We start from the raw sequence: 18,255 nt of genomic DNA on the forward strand, positions 1-18,255 counted from the left end.
CTGCTAACCTCATTAAAAGAGGCCCCTTTGAAGTTCCTTATAGTTGCTATAGTTCATACTTCCAGATTAACTGACCTTGTCATAGTTAATAATTGTATTTAATGATGAACAAAATAACTTCTACCAACAAAAGTTCGGATTTCATTGTGTAGAAATTTGACTGTGAACCAGTGATTTGTGCCAAAAAAACATTATTTCTATAAATAGGGTGCCGATGAGTAGGATTCTAAGGTAACAAGCATACTTAACTCAAATACGCTATCTTCTTGATGTATACCTTTTGTTTAAATAGCACAAGACTATATATTGCAAACTAAGTCTTCATGAATCAAACATAAATCTTATGCACCAGAACACATTTTTGTATTTATATACTTTACACTCTAGTGTTTATTCAATGATCAAAGCTCAGCATTGTAAGATGTGGTGTGGGATGATTGACTGTTTGGCCCAGGATCTCGTCTTCTGGACCGATAGGAGCCGCCCTCGTTTGAGGTGTGACCACCAACGTCGGGCAGAGGTCACCAAGGCCGGGTGATGGAGGACCACCGACCCCCAGAAGGGAGATACAGTTGCAAAGGAGGCGGTGGGGAGGTGGAGGAGAAAGGCTTGCAGAACAAGTATTGGAAGGTGATCCTGGACTATATAGGTTGAGGAAGAAATAGGATTAGCATAGCGAGCTGAGCCTCACCCCTAGAACTACAGAAAGCCTCTATTTTAGGCAGTAATGTCACTTTTTTGTGGGTTTTTTGGTGCTTCTAAAGTAGGTTCTCAAACAATTGAAATAAAAACTAAAAAGTGTTTAAAATCTGTTGCATAAAATATATGTGTAATTCTTAAACATTTGGTTTCACAGTGTGCTAGTTAAATAAAGTGTATTACTGATATAAAGGTTTCTCAAATTTAAACTTCCTCAACTTAATGAGAAAGGTGTAACTAACGGGAATTCTCCAAAGGCAAACGTTTAAGCCCTTGGTTTACAATTAGGGTAGATAACTGCTTTTCCAAAGACTAATTGGCTCACACTATATTCCTAGGTTTCATTTAGCAAACCAAATCTTATTTGCATTATGTTTTCATTATGATGTAGCCATTTTTTTTTTACAAAGGGCAGGCTGACAATTCCAGTACACACACACACACACACACACACACACACACTCTCTCTCATCCTCATTGATCTAGCCCTTTGTAACCACCGCTGATAGTAAACATTAAATAAGCTCTACACTTGAAAAAAAAAGCTAATAGTCTCATGTTCACCTTTAATTAACTCAATGTTTCAAGGATAGCAAATTGTGCTGTTATTCAAATGCCCTTTTAATTTTCTCAATCAATATAAACTAAACCGTCCTCCTGTCCAAAACGTAGCATTGCCATACAATTAGTGATGACCACTTCTATGTATGTGGTTATATTTGTATTTGTGAAAACAGGAAACCATACAGTTCCAAGTCTGTTTCATACCATTTAGCCTGACAATTAGACAGGCTTCAATGTTAACAAATTGCTGTTTATATATTATTAAAAATATATATATATAGTGCTAGTGCAGCATTTCTCAACAACTGGATTTTTTTCTCTGTTGACACCACTCTAAGTCCAAAACAAAAAAATACTGTAAATAAACACTATTCACATATGCCAAGTGCCTCACAGTCTAAGTGGGGAGGCAAAGTCTTTGGGTGGCATCAATTTATTTATAGGTACCTTCACCAAACATTAAAAAAAAAATCCTGCTTGCATTGTTCACTCCCTGCAGCTGTCTCCACAGACCGCCTCAGCAGGTCAAGTCTCTGTGCTTCGCTTTTCAGCATTTTCCTTTGTAAACATTGTTACTGACCAGGCATTTCTATCATTCGTCTTTCTATGTCAGCTTCTATCTTTGAATGAGACATTACAAACAGTGCATTGTTTATATTATATATATATATATATATATATATATATATATATATATATATATATATATATATATATATATACTGTATACTGTATATATATATATATATATATATATATATATATATATATATATATATATATATATTCTTACAGACTGCAAACTTTATTGTAACACGTACTTCTACTCTCTCCCATTTGATGTTTAGGTAAATTGATTTCTGTAGACCTATAAAATTATACAGTACAATATAAATAACTGGAATGCCCTTGACTGATTTCCTGTCAAGCATAAAATTATACAGTACAATATAAATAACTGGAATGCCCTTGACTGATTTCCTGTCAAGCAGGTGGCTTGTAACCATACAACTATTTCTTCCAGTGCAACATTACTAGCTATTTGGTTGTGATGTTGTCTTATTACATTAAACAAGCATAGTTGTGTTTACCCGAATTGGAAATATGGCTTAGTTTTCTGCCAGGTGTGTGTCCAGTACTGCATTTTCAGTTTAAAAAGTCCCGGAGCAACTGTTTCAATCCTTTAATCCATTGTTGTAACTTTTCAGATGGTTTATAATTTCCCCAGTTAACCCCTTAGTTCTAAACTAAGAAAAACATTATATGCAATTACATTTAAATACATTTCTTTAAAAGACTGGGACATTTTTGAAGACCTGGTCCAACTATATTGCCAGCTAGCAAATGCTGAGGATAAAATGAATGACTTGTAGGTTTGTATCTGGATATATATATGACCATAATGCTATCCAGAAGTCTGTCGTATAAGGCTTGTCCTAGATAATATACTTCTTAGTTTATTTTGTGTTGACAACCTACTCCCAGGCAAATTTATTGACATAATATATCACTGTGTCTCAGTGGACACCTGAGAACCCTTGGCCGCGTCTCACCAACACTGGCCTTTATCTTCTAAAAGTATATAATTTGGTAAATACTTAAACACTTAACATGTATCCTATATGTTGCTGGTTGTGTGCTGCATCACTGATACTGATGTTTTCCCTACTGCTTTATTTAATTTTTTTTTATATAAATGTAGTCTTTGACAATTATTTTTATTATTTTCTCCCAATTTGATATGTCCAATTATTTTTAGGCTCAGCTCACCGCTACCACCCCTGCGCTGACTCGGGAGGGCGAAGACGAACATACGCTGTCCTCCAAAGTGTGTGCCGTCAGCCGACCGCTTTTTTTCACACTGCGGAGTCACCATGCAGCCACCCAAGAGCTACAGCGTCGGAGGACAACGCAGCTCTCGGGCAGCTTACAGGCAAGCCAGGGGGCGGTGAGCCGAGAGCACCCTGGCCACTTATATAATAAGTGACACACTGCACACAAAATATGATTCGTTCCAGAACAGAATAACAAAAACTTTATGATTGCTAAAGCTTTTTAACAGCTTAAGCTGAGAAGGTTTAAAACTTTAGAATTCCCCCAAAACATCTTTTTACTCAGTGTAACGTGTAGTGAGACATTAGGCAACAATCAGTTACAGCAGGCAAACTGAATCAATCAACCTGTCTTTATTCAAGAGAAACTCTGGCTAATGTCCAGTTTCTTTCTTTCACCAAGATTTGGCCAACAGCCTTTTACAGCCTGTCATAGCATTCTCAATTGATTACTCTACCGTCTCATTACAAAAATGCCCCTTCCAGCTGTAATTAAGCCTGGATGACAAAATTCCAGGAATAAGGCATGCCCAGTGCAGCCTCCCTACAACTTTCCTGATGCACAGTATAGTGAGATCTTTTCAAATGAACAAGATTTAAGAAAATTCTTTAAATATGATTTTGAACATATCAAATGACAGACATACACAAAACAAGAAGACCGGTTAATGATTAATAGTTCTGTAACATCTCAATGTATATAAGAAATTATCAAACAAGTAAGTCTAAGTTATATAATATACTAACATAATAAATTTGTCTTCAGACTTAATCATGTTTTATGAAAACAATATATATATATATATATTACTGTATATTGGTGACATCACCGCCACGCATGGCGGCAGAAACACACACAGTGCCCTCACTTTATAAAATGGCCGTTTATACTGCGGAACATGTTATAAGGCGGTACGGTCATGGCTCCCATTTGCCCCATAATGCCATTACACTAACACTAGTATACTCCTCATAAGGCAGAACACAAATAGCACAGTCTCTTAACTGTGGCTCCCGACTACAGCATTATGAAGGGGGAGCACTGTATATATACGTATATATGTAAACTTTCTTCTTATGTTATGTTCTTATATATATATATATATATATATATATATATATATATATATATATATATATATATATATATATATATATACTGTATATAAAATAGATGGGCTTTAGTGAGTTACAGGAAAATAATTCCATCTAGGGTTGCTGTGACGTCATAAATTACGAGACCGAAGTAATTTATGACGTATTTTATTTGGATGCTTCAGCTTTTATTTGGATGATTGCCTTACCTTGATTTAATTTCCCGTTCCTCTCCAGTTTCCCTGAGATACGAATGTACAAGCTTTACATATTTTTATTTTTATGTATCTTCATTTTCTTGACCATTAATGAACATTTCTGTATTGTGGGTGTTTGAAAACAAGACATTTTGTGTTTGAATTGAAAGTGATGGTTTCGAGGAGTCGAAAGGGTCAAAGTTCAAGTATATTTTCCTCTAGAGGAATTATCACTTTTTTACGTCACTACTGTGGCATTATACCTTTTTTCCCGAATGGCTCAGGATGCAAATATAGCCTTCATCCATATATATATATATATATATATATATATATATATATATATATATATATATATATGATATAGTCTTGTACAAGTCATAACTAATATGTAATAAAAAAAAGTTTATTTACAGTATGTAAAAATATGAAATATGAGTAACTAGGGCATGCCTTATTTATAATACTTGCTAATATCAAACTTCAAAAGTTAATATTTGAGTACTGCATCAGCATTAACTACTTTGTTATGTTTATGGAAGTAATAAAACTGACAATGGTTTCACAAGAGGTTTGCAGTGACACTTAAAGTCCTTCAAGTTAATTAAAGTCCTGGCATTGTAACCATCTAATCCTATACAAAGTCAGCCTTGTACAGCCCCTCATTGCAGACATGCACAAGCTCTGTTAATTCCTCTCTGCACTTGGCTAGCCTTTGGCCAGATGTAAGATACTTTTAGACCAACATTGCACCTGGTTTCGAAGCTCCATTTTCCAACTGGCATAATGGGTTTGCAAACAGTTTTATTGTTGTGTTAATTGGGTACGCTGTTTTCTTTTCCTGAACACATTATGCCACTGTAATCCCCTATAATTAGCTCCAGCTGTTTAAAAAAGCCTCCAAGTATGAAGTATTGGAGTGGACTGCAAAGCATTCATCCTTCCACCGTTTTGTAATTGAACCATCAGTAAAGCCAACAATTGATGTATGGATAGACAACACTATGAATAGTGGTTTAATTTTAGTGACCCAATCCTTTATTTAAACCTTAGACATGTGCAAAAGAGAATGGCATTTTTGACTACCTGCAAATCATCCCTATTCCCAAAATCCACTTGTTATAATTAATACAATTCATATTCATACAGAAAGTCTATGATAAAGCAGAGTGAATGCATCAGGGCTGAGGCTTGCCCCTGTAAATAATATGTTTTTGTTTTGTTTGTAAATAAAATGCGTAATTTTGAGAGTTTTGGAAAAATAAAGTGTGTGCTAGATATGGCAGGGCTGGGAGGTTAGACTTCCCTCCCTGCCTAATTGAAACTTAATATGCATCAGGTGGCCAGGTGTTGATTGACTAACTGATTATCAATTAATCCTGGTCACATGCCTTTAAAAAGGGGCTGACAAGCCAGTTTCTTTGTTCTTTTGCAAGCCTGAGATGGATCGACTGACTGTGTGTCTTAACTAGGGGGAGAGGAACAAGTGCAAGATCACCATGTGTGGAACCGGGGTTCAACCATAGGGATTCATTTAGGGTTTTTTATTCCCACAGAAGTTGATTTTAAGTGTTCGAGAGAAGGTTCCTGGTGCGGGACCTACCTGTATAGCGGAAGTAGTGCATGGCCTGAGATTGGCCACCTTTTGTTTCTTAGTTGTTTTTGAAAAGCGTTTTTGTATTTTTTTCCTGCTTGAGATCACTGAAGCAGTCCCCATTGAGTTAATGATAAACAAATGAACTATATAAAACATAATTAATATATATATAATTTAATCATTAAGCCCTAACAAAGACACCTACTGTACTGATTTAAAACTGCTAACCTTGTGCAATTTCTTCCTTAATATTAAAAGTTTCAGTTACCAGTCTGTAATGTCAGGTGTTTTACCCTGGGGGGCTTTGCAAAAGGAGATAATTATAGATCTTTGTTCACCTTTCCTACCGTTTACCATTTTCTCTGGCACAAGTGATCTCAGTTAAAGTGTGCACCACTTTGAGTGCACGCTAACAGTAAGATTGATGGTGTGGGCTTTGCTTACAGAAGGAATTTATGAGAGAGTCATGTCAGTGGCTAGACTCTGAACGGCTGAATGTTTAAAAACCAATACGTCTAGAGTGGTGATCTTCTGATAGTTCTCAATACGGCATAATTATAGTCCAAACCTAACTGCTAGGATTGCATTTCACAAACTCAGATGGCTCTTTACATTTACAGCTGTAGTTAAAATAGCTGTCCACCTGTTATATTTTGTAACCATTCGCTGCACATTTACTCTGTATACTTGATGTTGTATGAATCTGCAGCGTACAATTATCATATATATATACTGTATATGAATGTCTCTGCAAAGTCATACAGCAGTTCTTAGCAATGGTAAACTAACCATCCATGCATACCCCGCTAAAAGTCGGGACTGGTCGTACACTCAAAAAAAATTCTATATTCTTGAAGATATGACCACTGATGTTGCGCAGCAAAATCTTCTTCCATTGTATTTGCTTAAAAACATTTTGATTCAAACAGAACAAAGAAAAAAACACAATGTGACTTCACAATCCCGAATTCACAAATATCAACAATTAAGCGAGATATGGGTGGTTAGTTTATCATTGCTAAGAACTGTTTTATGACTTTGTGGAGACATTCCTTAGTGTCCTTAGTGCTTTTTTATAAAAAGCTTTGATGTGTTGCACTGTATGCCAAATCACTTCAGAGAAGCATATATATATACACACACACTCTCTACACACATTTTGTTATATCAGAGCTGAAGGACTGTTGCAAAAGAAATGCAGCTATACTGTACAACTGACTTTAAAAATAGTTCAATCTTCTGAGGTTCTTGACATTCAGCCAGAATCTGGGGTTATCAAACTTAGACTAGAAACACAAGTGTGTTATCCAGCAGAAGCATGCAACTATTTGCAAGGTCCGAATTCAAGTTTTGAAGCAATGAGTTACTATTACCATACGTATGATCCCCACGCATGTTGCAGCCTTGTACCACGCTGGTGTCTCTGTGATGGTATACAAAATATTTTTCCACAGTACCAGATAGCAGACATGTTGTGGAACAAGGTAACATCAATAGCAAATTAATGAGCTGCAAGTTATGAAACCCAAGAAGAAAGGTTCATGTGACATCTGACCAAAACTGAATTTGCAGAAATAAAAATAAACACAGCAGCTGAAATCCAAAGCCCTTTCCATTTTATATATGTCAAACAGGAGAAGAGATTAGCACTGCATGTGAACAAGAAAGTGCTTGACACATCTACTGCTTCATTGTTTCCAGATTCTCTCTGTTGTGATCCTAATGCATTTCAGAAGTAAGATCTGCAGAGCCAGGTTTTTTTTTTTTTAAACCAGCACAGGATTTTATCTTTAGAACCTGGAAATGCAAGCCCTCACTAAAGAGTTGTTTTAACCACTGTGCTTTGTACCCTTAGTTTGTGTTGTTTTGGCCCTGGCCTGTGCTGGAAGGACCACCCTCTGTATTGGGGTGACATGAGATTATCAATCATGCCACACTTCATGCTGGCTGTGTGTTGTTGAACAAGAATGAGAAAAAGACAGGGAGCATCAACCTCAATTCCCTTTTGGACCAAAGCATGGTGCAACCCACAGTGAATTGAATGGTACGGTTTAACTACATCTTACATTGTAAGAACACTAGCAGTATTTAGAATAGGAAATAAAAACATCTGAATCATGTGTTCTTACCGTTGTCTTCAATTGTAAAGTAGAAGATATCACTGGTGGCATTGTCCCCGTCACGTAGGACATAACAGATCTTCATTTCATCAATATCAGCTAGAATATTATAGAAAGGGGTAGGCATCAAAGATTGAAAAGGTGCTTTGGTTTTACAGTACTTCTATTTCAGTAACCATCAACATACTCTACTGTGGTTTCTGTCACTGTCATTTCTTACCTGTTTAATATTGTGTGATGTGTATTCTGTATGATTCGCTATTGTTGTTTCTACTTAAATTTGACATGCTTAGCTATAACAGCAAAAAAATGCTTCTGAATAGATTCCTGAAGGCTGATTGTGAGGAATTGAGGTAGGGAAGAATATTGGTGTTGCACTGTATGCCAAATCACTTCAGAGAAGCATTGTGCAATGAAGACTAGGCTATACTGTTTTTTTTCCCCCACTTCACATCCTCACAATCCATCTTGAAATGTTGCAGGAATAGTTACGAAGCTTGGCAAATAATTATATATGCAGAAACAACAGAACACACATAACAGGATGTTAAACATGTAAGAAATTAAATAATAGAGAAAAACATTCAATATAATAGTTCTCTCTCTCTCTCTCTCTCTCTCTCTCTCTCTCTCTCTCTATATATATATATATATACAGTGCCTTGCGAAAGTATTCGGCCCCCTTGAACTTTGCGACCTTTTGCCACATTTCAGGCTTCAAACATAAAGATATGAAACTGTAATTTTTTGTGAAGAATCAACAACAAGTGGGACACAATCATGAAGTGGAACGAAATTTATTGGATATTTCAAACTTTTTTAACAAATAAAAAACTGAAAAATTGGGCGTGCAAAATTATTCAGCCCCTTTACTTTCAGTGCAGCAAACTCTCTCCAGAAGTTCAGTGAGGATCTCTGAATGATCCAATGTTGACCTAAATGACTAATGATGATAAATAGAATCCACCTGTGTGTAATCAAGTCTCCGTATAAATGCACCTGCACTGTGATAGTCTCAGAGGTCCGTTTAAAGCGCAGAGAGCATCATGAAGAACAAGGAACACACCAGGCAGGTCCGAGATACTGTTGTGGAGAAGTTTAAAGCCGGATTTGGATACAAAAAGATTTCCCAAGCTTTAAACATCCCAAGGAGCACTGTGCAAGCGATAATATTGAAATGGAAGGAGTATCAGACCACTGCAAGTCTACCAAGACCTGGCCGTCCCTCTAAACTTTCAGCTCATACAAGGAGAAGACTGATCAGAGATACAGCCAAGAGGCCCATGATCACTCTGGATGAACTGCAGAGATCTACAGCTGAGGTGGGAGACTCTGTCCACAGGACAACAATCAGTCGTATACTGCACAAATCTGGCCTTTATGGAAGAGTGGCAAGAAGAAAGCCATTTCTTAAAGATATCCATAAAAAGTGTCGTTTACAGTTTGCCACAAGCCACCTGGGAGACACACCAAACATGTGGAAGAAGGTGCTCTGGTCAGATGAAACCAAAATCGAACTTTTTGGCAACAATGCAAAACGTTATGTTTGGCGTAAAAGCAACACAGCTCATCACCCTGAACACACCATCCCCACTGTCAAACATGGTGGTGGCAGCATCATGGTTTGGGCCTGCTTTTCTTCAGCAGGGACAGGGAAGATGGTTAAAATTGATGGGAAGATGGATGGAGCCAAATACAGGACCATTCTGGAAGAAAACCTGATGGAGTCTGCAAAAGACCTGAGACTGGGACGGAGATTTGTCTTCCAACAAGACAATGATCCAAAACATAAAGCAAAATCTACAATGGAATGGTTCACAAATAAACATATCCAGGTGTTAGAATGGCCAAGTCAAAGTCCAGACCTGAATCCAATCGAGAATCTGTGGAAAGAACTGAAAACTGCTGTTCACAAATGCTCTCCATCCAACCTCACTGAGCTCGAGCTGTTTTGCAAGGAGGAATGGGCAAAAATTTCAGTCTCTCGATGTGCAAAACTGATAGAGACATACCCCAAGCGACTTACAGCTGTAATCGCAGCAAAAGGTGGCGCTACAAAGTATTAACTTAAGGGGGCTGAATAATTTTGCACGCCCAATTTTTCAGTTTTTTATTTGTTAAAAAAGTTTGAAATATCCAATACATTTCGTTCCACTTCATGATTGTGTCCCACTTGTTGTTGATTCTTCACAAAAAATTACAGTTTCATATCTTTATGTTTGAAGCCTGAAATGTGGCAAAAGGTCGCAAAGTTCAAGGGGGCCGAATACTTTCGCAAGGCACTGTATATATTATGTATGTATTTTTTTTATTATGAATCAGAATTAGTCTTCCAATAGGGTTTTTTTATTTGTTTTTTACTTTTGAAAAACTGTTAAACTGCAGTAAAAGTGCAGTGCATTGTTAAGAAACACATTTTCGACATTTAAACACAACAACAGATGAAATAGACACTCACCTTGTGAGAAGGTTTTGACGCTGTCGTTTCCCAGAGCTGTGTTGACAATGTAGCCATGCAGGGGATCTTCGGAGATGCGGTACTTCAGGAACTTGTGATGGCTGTCCCTGTCTTCAGACTTCAGGGCTTTGCTGGTGATCATGAAGCCCAAGTGGCCAGAGTGCAGGAGTCTAATAGTGGGGGCACCCTTGTTGACTACTATTTGGGGGATGCCATTGTCTATGGAGTTTATCTGGATGGTCATCATCTGGGGCTTGCGAGTCTCAAAGAAAGTGTCAGGGAAAACGTAGAACTCTGTGTGGGTGCCGTCCGTGACAGTGAAAGAGAAACTGTCCTCGCTGGACTCTGTGCCATCATGCTTGTAGCTGATAAGGTTCTCGTTTAGGTCTTGCTTGGTGAAGCTGGTGACCACATAGCTGCCATTGTACAACAGCTGACCGTGGACAGGCACCTGGGTAATGGTGAAGCGCAAGATGTCGTCTGGGGTGTCTCGATCTTCAACAGTCAGCTCAAAGGGTGTGATCAGTTTCACCTCCCCTTCTGCTACTACCAGGTCATGGATGGTCAGGACTGGTTTCTTGTTGTCCACATCAGTAATGGAGATTCTAAAGGTGCGGAAGACTGGGTTGTAGCCGTCTGTTACTTCAAACTCAAAGCTGTCCATCTTTATTTCATCATAGGAGGTATGGATGTAGTATATCTTGTTGCCTGCCAGCTGCAGCTGAGTAAAGCTGGTGATGGGCACGCCAGGGAAGTCTGTGCACTCTAAGTGACCGCGACTGGGCGCTTGAGTGATGCTGAAGCTTAGGTGCTCATCGGGACTGTTGATGTCTGTGGTGCTCAGCAGGTCTGTGGTGAGGGTCACTCTTCCGCCTTCCTTGAGGGTCACACCTTTGTTTATGACATCAGGGAAGACCATGTCTATGCTGCCAATGCTGATATAGAAGTATCTGTCTATCAATGGATTGATGCCGTCTGTGACGTCAAACTTCACAAGGTCGCGCACTCCTTCTTGGCCAGTGTGGACATACTGTATAAGCCCTTTATCTACGTCATCTTGGGTAAAGTTCATACCAATGGTTATGTTGCCAACCAATTCTCCCAAAGTAGTAATGCGCTGAAGGAAACCTTGTCCAGGCTCAAAACGAATGATGTAGGTGAGAGTTTTGTCTTCTGAATCCAGATCTGTTGCCTTGAGAACTTTGTTAGTTATTACCTTTGTTTCACCAATTTCAACTTCAAGGCCATCATTTATGGTCATTCTTGGAGTCTCATCATCAACTGGGATGACCATGATGAGAACTTTTTTCTCTACCGTGTGTTTACCATCAGTCAATCTGATCTCAAAGCTGTCTTCTTTGGTTTCAGAGTCATCATGCTCATAGACAATGTTGGATCCTTCCTTGATCTGCTCAAGGGTGAAATTCTTGACTGGGACGGTGCCTGTTGTCAGTTGCTGCACAATGCTACCGTGCTTAGGAAGTGTGATTATTTCAAACTCAAGTTCATCTCCTGGAATGTCTGCATCTGCAGCATTTAAAATGGGCGTATCAATGACCAAGCTCATGCCTTCCATGACAACGAATTCTCGAATGAAGATCTCAGGCTTCTCATCATTGGCTGGAATGATGACAATGGGGAAAAAGTGGCGCTGTGAGAAGTTAATGCCGTCCGAACAGCGGAACGTCAACCTGTCTTCAACAGGTTCCACTCCCTTGTGGATGCTCTGCACATAGTAGATGTGGCCAAGACGGACATCCTTAATGCTAAAGGCAGTAATGGCAGTACCTGCTCTTGATTTTTCAGACCCGTCTGCTGGGGAAATGTTTTCAATATATCCAGACGTGGACTGGACTATGATGGTGCACAGAATATCATCATTTTCTGTATCCACGTCTTCAGCTTTGATATTTCCAAGAGAAATAACATTTTTCTCTCCTTCAAGCACTGTAAAATGATCCCCTACTGTTACTATGGGAGCCATGCTGTCTACTGGGAGGATCGTTACATGCACACGGACACCCTGGACTTTGTTACCTCCAACAACCCACTCGTCTGACAGGTCAGAAATAGTAAGGTTGAAAGAATCATGCACCTTAAAAAGTCCAATCTCGCCACTTGTATGGGCATACACAACAGCTCCATTGATCATGTCTTGTTGGGTGAACCTTTCAGAGGGTAGTCCATTAACCAAGATTTCACCTAGGTTTGGAGGCTCATCAACTATAAACGTGAGCATCAGATCATCAGTGTCTTCATCTCTACCTTGAATCACATTGGTGGTGATCTCAGTGGCCCCATTCTCCAGGACATCAATAGAAGAACCCAGCAGGCCAGAGGAAAGCATGATGGTTGGTGTTTCATCGTCGACTGGATTAACTGTGATTCTGATAATGATAGGGAGCTCGTGAAATCCATCACTAACATCAAGCTTTATAGTGTCACTGGTGGATTCTTCACCACCATGAATGTATGCAACGCGGCCATTGGCAATGTCATCCAACACAAATGTTTCTCCTATTGACATATCAAGACCAAAATACTGCAGCAGTCCAAACTTGGGGGCCTGGGTTAAAGTGAATGTAATTGCATCGTCATCTGTGTCCGGGTCAGTAGCATCAAGCTCAGTCCTGGTTATTATAAATGTGTTTCTTTCTAATATAGTGAAACCAGTGTTGGTAATCTGAGGTGGCATGTTATCAACAGGCTGTAAGAAGATTGTGAAGGTGCCATCCACCGAATTACCAGCAGTGTCTTCAACAGTGAAAGTAAACTGAACTACTCTTGGAGTGATGCCCAGTTCCTGATCTGGGGGCTTGTAGGCCACTTTGTGATGGTTGACCTGAGCCTGTGTGAACTCTGTGATGACCGTATTGGGGTGCTCAGTCAAAACTATCTCGCCCAGCAACACTGGGTTGTTTTCATCCGTATCAGTAGGTGGCATCACAATAGTATACTTCAGATCTCTGTCATCAGAGTCCAGATCTGTATAACGCAGGAATTTCTTTTTAAAGTGTGTCAGCTCATACTCTTTTACAGTCATGTGCAAAGAGGTGCCTGGGAAGAGTTCGGGTGGGAGGTCGTCCACTGGGTGGATTTTAATTGTGAAGATGTGCTCACCAGACTGGTTGGGGGGATCGTTGTCATCCTGGACACGGAACACGAACTGGTCCATGACAGTGGTAGTGCTGTGAGGTCCGATGTGCCGATAGAACAACTTTCCATCCAAGATGTCCTGCTGAAACCATTCCGTAACCACCTGTTCAAACATCTCTTCGCTTTCACTGAATTGCCATGCAGACAGGTCTGAAGGCTGTTCTGCTTGCCTCAGGAGCAATTCACCTATCGTGGAATAAGGGGGCTCCACTATAAACTTAATGGAAGAGTCCTCTGAGTCAATGTCTGTGGCACTTAGAATGAAGGGTGAGATCTGCATAATTTCATTCTTGAACAGTACAAGTCCTGTGTTGGCATTTATAATTGGGGGTTCATCATCAGTTGGTGCAATGGTGATTGGAAACAAAAACTCAACTTCATGTCTGCCATCAGTCATGCGGAAAATAATATTGTCACTGTAAGTGTCACTGCCATCATGCTGATAGACAACAACACCAACATCTAAATCAGCAGGGGTGAAAAACTTTCTGCGGGCCCCTAATACTGTCAGCTCACCATGTTTCAGGCCATCAATGACAGTAATTCTGACATCTTCAAGATTATCTTCATCACTGATTTCTAAGTTCTGGGTGCTGGAAAGTGCTCTTGACTGACCTTCAAACAGCAGCTGTCCGGTATTTTTAGTTGCGACTGGAGCCAAAGTGTTCATTGGCTTTACAACAATCATGAATGCAAAAGTATCAGAGACAGCACCCTCAGTATCAACAACTTCAAACTCAATCTGAAAGATTCTCTCCACATCTGAGTCTACAGATGGTGGTTTGTAAGCAATTTTCAAGTCGTTGATGTCTCTCTGATAAAAAGAGGATATAGGTAGGTTTTGGTCATCAGTGCTAATGATGTAGCCCTGCTCATAGCCCAGTGGTGAAGTAATATTAAAAATTAAATAATCTTGATCAGACTCAACATCCTCAGCTGCTAACATATCATTGGTAATTGCTGTCATCACAAACTGGTCAATTTCCATCATCATCATAGCAACAAAACTCGGCTTGGGTGGAGTGTTTTCTGTGCCTTCTTTAATCCTAACCATTATCTGAAAGAACTCCTGCTTCACAGGGTTTCCCTCTTTATCCAGTAACTCTACCAGCATGGGAATATAGTCTCTGTTTGGGGAGTTGTTGGTGGAGGTGTGCTTGTAGCGAATGCCCAGGTTAACAAAATCATCACAGACCATCATCTGGCCATTGGAAGTGTAATTTAAAAGAGTGCCATACCTTGGTAGACCTCCTGTGCTGATCAGGGTGGTGACCTTGCATGATTCCGAGCTGCCATCGTAAGTGAACTCCAATACCTTTTTGTCAATAGGGTTGCTGATTCCATTCAGCTTGTCCACCACCAAAGGCATGTTGCGGGTTAGGACTTCCAGTTGCTGAGATACCACCTCCACCTCCAGCATGAAAGGGATGATAATGGTGTCAGTCTGGGAGTCATACCTCAGCTGCAGCCGCACTCTGTCCTTGTTTGGGCTTCTTGATCCAAAGTGAGTGTATTTCACTTCTTCCGCCCCAAAAGCGCAAGGGAATTTCTTTGGAGATAGCATACCGGGTCTCTGGGCGAGTGGGTCATTTTCTAATACTGTGATGTAGCACCTGTCCCCGGGCTGCACTTCAGTCACCAGATCTTTGATTGGGTCTATAAAGATGGATCTCCCAAAAGGCACCCGTACCCCACTGTTGGCTACCAGTATGGATTCAGAGTTAGGTCCTGGTCTGGGTCCAAAGAGGAAAGCAGGATCAAAATCTTGTGCACCCACAGTAGAAAAGCTTAAAGAACACAACACAAGGAGGCATCCCACAAGTGCTGATGCCTGAGAGAGTCTAGTCTTTTGCAGACAAACAGCCATATCCATTGTTAGTTGCCCCACAACTTTGTCTTCATAAAATCCAATGTAGCTCCTTTAAGTTTCCCAGGGATTGCTAAATAAATAAATAAATGAATGAAAATGAATTGGCTGTGCTAGTGAAGATGCATACAGCCGCTGTCCCCTCCTGCTTTGTGGCCACACATAGGACAAGTGTACTACTTATTCTGTGGAGCTTGGCAGGTAATACTTAACCAGGAGACTGTGACAGCCCAAGACTCCACCCTCTGCCAGCTTAAACATGCCCCTCTGAAGCTCCCTCCTATCCCATGGCTAATTAAAGGACACACATTGCAAAGCCCACCCCACAGCTTCAGAAACCCAGCCCTAGGCTATAACCATCCCACACTTGATCCCCTTGAATCCCCACCCTCTGCATTATAATAAAGCTGGTATCCAAGATTTTAAAACTAAGTCGTAAATACTGTATTTCAGGTCTATTAATGTTAAGGTGAAAACATAACTAAAAAAAAAGCAAACAAAAAGTTATATATATATAATGTTTTTATCTACAAATAGCTTCATTCAGTCTTATTCAAACTTTACTTTAAAGCTATCTTTGCAAGCAGCTGAATCACATTCCTTACAGCCTCCCATCCCCCAGTTCCGAGCCATTCAGAAAATCTGTGGTTATTTTTATAAAGAGATGTTACAAAACCTGGGGAAGTTATCATATGATTTTACAGGTCTGGCGAGATTTGAAGAAGGGGGCTGTATCCTAAATACAGTATGATTTCTGCAATTTTGCAATACATTACTTACTGCAATACATTTATATTTGAATGAACAAAAATACAAAAGCAGCTGTAGCAAATATCATTGTTGGAATTTATCATCTTATACCATAGTTATAATAGTTGCCAGATGTCCTACCATAAATATCCTACTGCAGTTTTTTCTTCACAAACTATACTCATTTTTGTACTGTATTGTAAACAAATAGTGGCATGGCAATTTAACCAAAGAACTTGTACTTAATTAATATACATACTTTGCTTTGAACAATTTAAACGTGGAAGGTTTTTTTTTTTATTAGTTTCATAAAATGAACTTTTAAAAAAAAAGTATTGCTGGATCTGCACAGTTCTGGTTCTTTAGCATCGACTGCAGCACCACCTTTTGGTCAAATGAGAAAAGCACAGAAAATGTTAATACTGTGCTAAATTAAATCTGAATTGTATTTGTTTTAGGATTGCAGGTACCTGTATGTAAAATGGAAATATTAAACTTCACATTAATACCAGTCTTGTCAATGCCCTGAGATTTTGCACTTTTTTTTCTCATATTTTCCAGTATGTTATATACCACAGACACAAACTTGATACAGTACTCTAGTAATTTAATGTTTAAGTACTGTTGATGCATCTTCAACTGTTAATGCTTCTCGACTCTCCTATAAACCATAACATGAATCTGTTTTCTTCCACTTCAAAAACAACAGATGTGGTCGAAGCTTGGTAGTAGATGTAGCCCAATGTGTTTCAAGGAAGGCTTAACCACTTTTGTTAGGTATCACTTGACCCTTATCATTGACACCCATTAGATTTTGCTATAAATATTTATATCTACTACTTGTGGTTTTCACAGTGCAGCTTTGTAAGCAATAAGAGGCCAAGAATGCAGCCCAGGATGACTCACGAATTGAAGTGTGAATGTTTTAGAACCCAGAACACCTGGAACCAAAGACCAAGGGGAAAGGACCCCAAAGGTGACATGGAAAACCCGTAAATTCTAATAGTATCACTTTAATACCAGTACACATTATTATGCATAGAGAAATGCTTTATGAATACAGACCTGTTTATACCACCTTATTTTAAAATTCATAAAATGCATTTTTCGTCAATGATTATTCGCTTCATGTTTTTATTTGCACAAAAATGAACAGAAACAAATAAAATATAGTACCAGAACATGTGATTGGTGGCTTAATGTTTAATATTTAAATTATTGAAAGTTTTACATACAGATAATTATAGAAAACAGAGATTTTGTTGTTAGTTGTTTGTTTTTCATAACATTGGGGACCCAATCTTAATAATTGAAGGGGTTCAGTATTTAAATCTGACACTTTAGATCAATAAATAATTACCACAAATGGTTGTGACTGTGACGATTGTGCTTCCATTAGGAAGCTGCTCAGTAATTAAATCTCATTTACAGTACAAGATACATTGCAGAAAGTTTGAACTTCTGCCAATGTCTTGATGCCAGGAGCATGGATCACAGTTGCTGAAGTGAATTAGAGGTTTAGAGCTTGAATATACTTTTCCGAAACTATCCTGCCGTACTTCAAATAAAAACAAAGTGGATCAAAATTCAATAATGTAGGCTTTTATATATTCTACTGCATGGTTTATATGTGCATTTCATTTACATGTTAGAATTTCACACCTCTTTTTATTTGTTTATTTATTACATAATAGGCCCTTCATCGAAATAAACAAATGCAGAACAACTTGTTTGAGGAATTAAAGGTCACACGGGAGACAAGCATGCAGTCGACAAGCTGGTAACACACGTAATACAAACCAATCATAATGCACTTTTTTGTCATGAGACGTAAACATGCTGCGAAGGAAGGCTACTAAAAATGTACTAATTACATCATAACAAACCTATAGTTCCTTATTAATTTGTACATTAGTAGAA

General features: G+C 38.9%; 1 protein-coding gene across 1 annotated transcript in view; it reads right to left on the reverse strand.

Annotated features, from left to right (window-relative positions):
• The window catches only part of LOC117420455 (FRAS1-related extracellular matrix protein 2-like), a 66,507-nt gene extending 50,756 nt beyond the window's left edge, over nt 1-15,751 (reverse strand). The window contains exons 1-2 of the mRNA XM_059028409.1: nt 10,563-15,751; nt 8,114-8,203 (exon numbers count right to left, since the gene is read on the reverse strand). Of these exons, the coding sequence (XP_058884392.1) occupies nt 8,114-8,203; nt 10,563-15,591 (5,119 nt within the window). The 5' untranslated portion in view covers nt 15,592-15,751. The remainder of the gene's footprint in view (nt 1-8,113; nt 8,204-10,562) is intronic.
• Between the last annotated feature and the right edge of the window lie 2,504 nt (nt 15,752-18,255).

The sequence above is a fragment of the Acipenser ruthenus genome, chromosome 1, assembly GCF_902713425.1.
Source record: "Acipenser ruthenus chromosome 1, fAciRut3.2 maternal haplotype, whole genome shotgun sequence".
Classification (NCBI taxonomy): Eukaryota; Metazoa; Chordata; class Actinopteri; order Acipenseriformes; family Acipenseridae; genus Acipenser; species Acipenser ruthenus.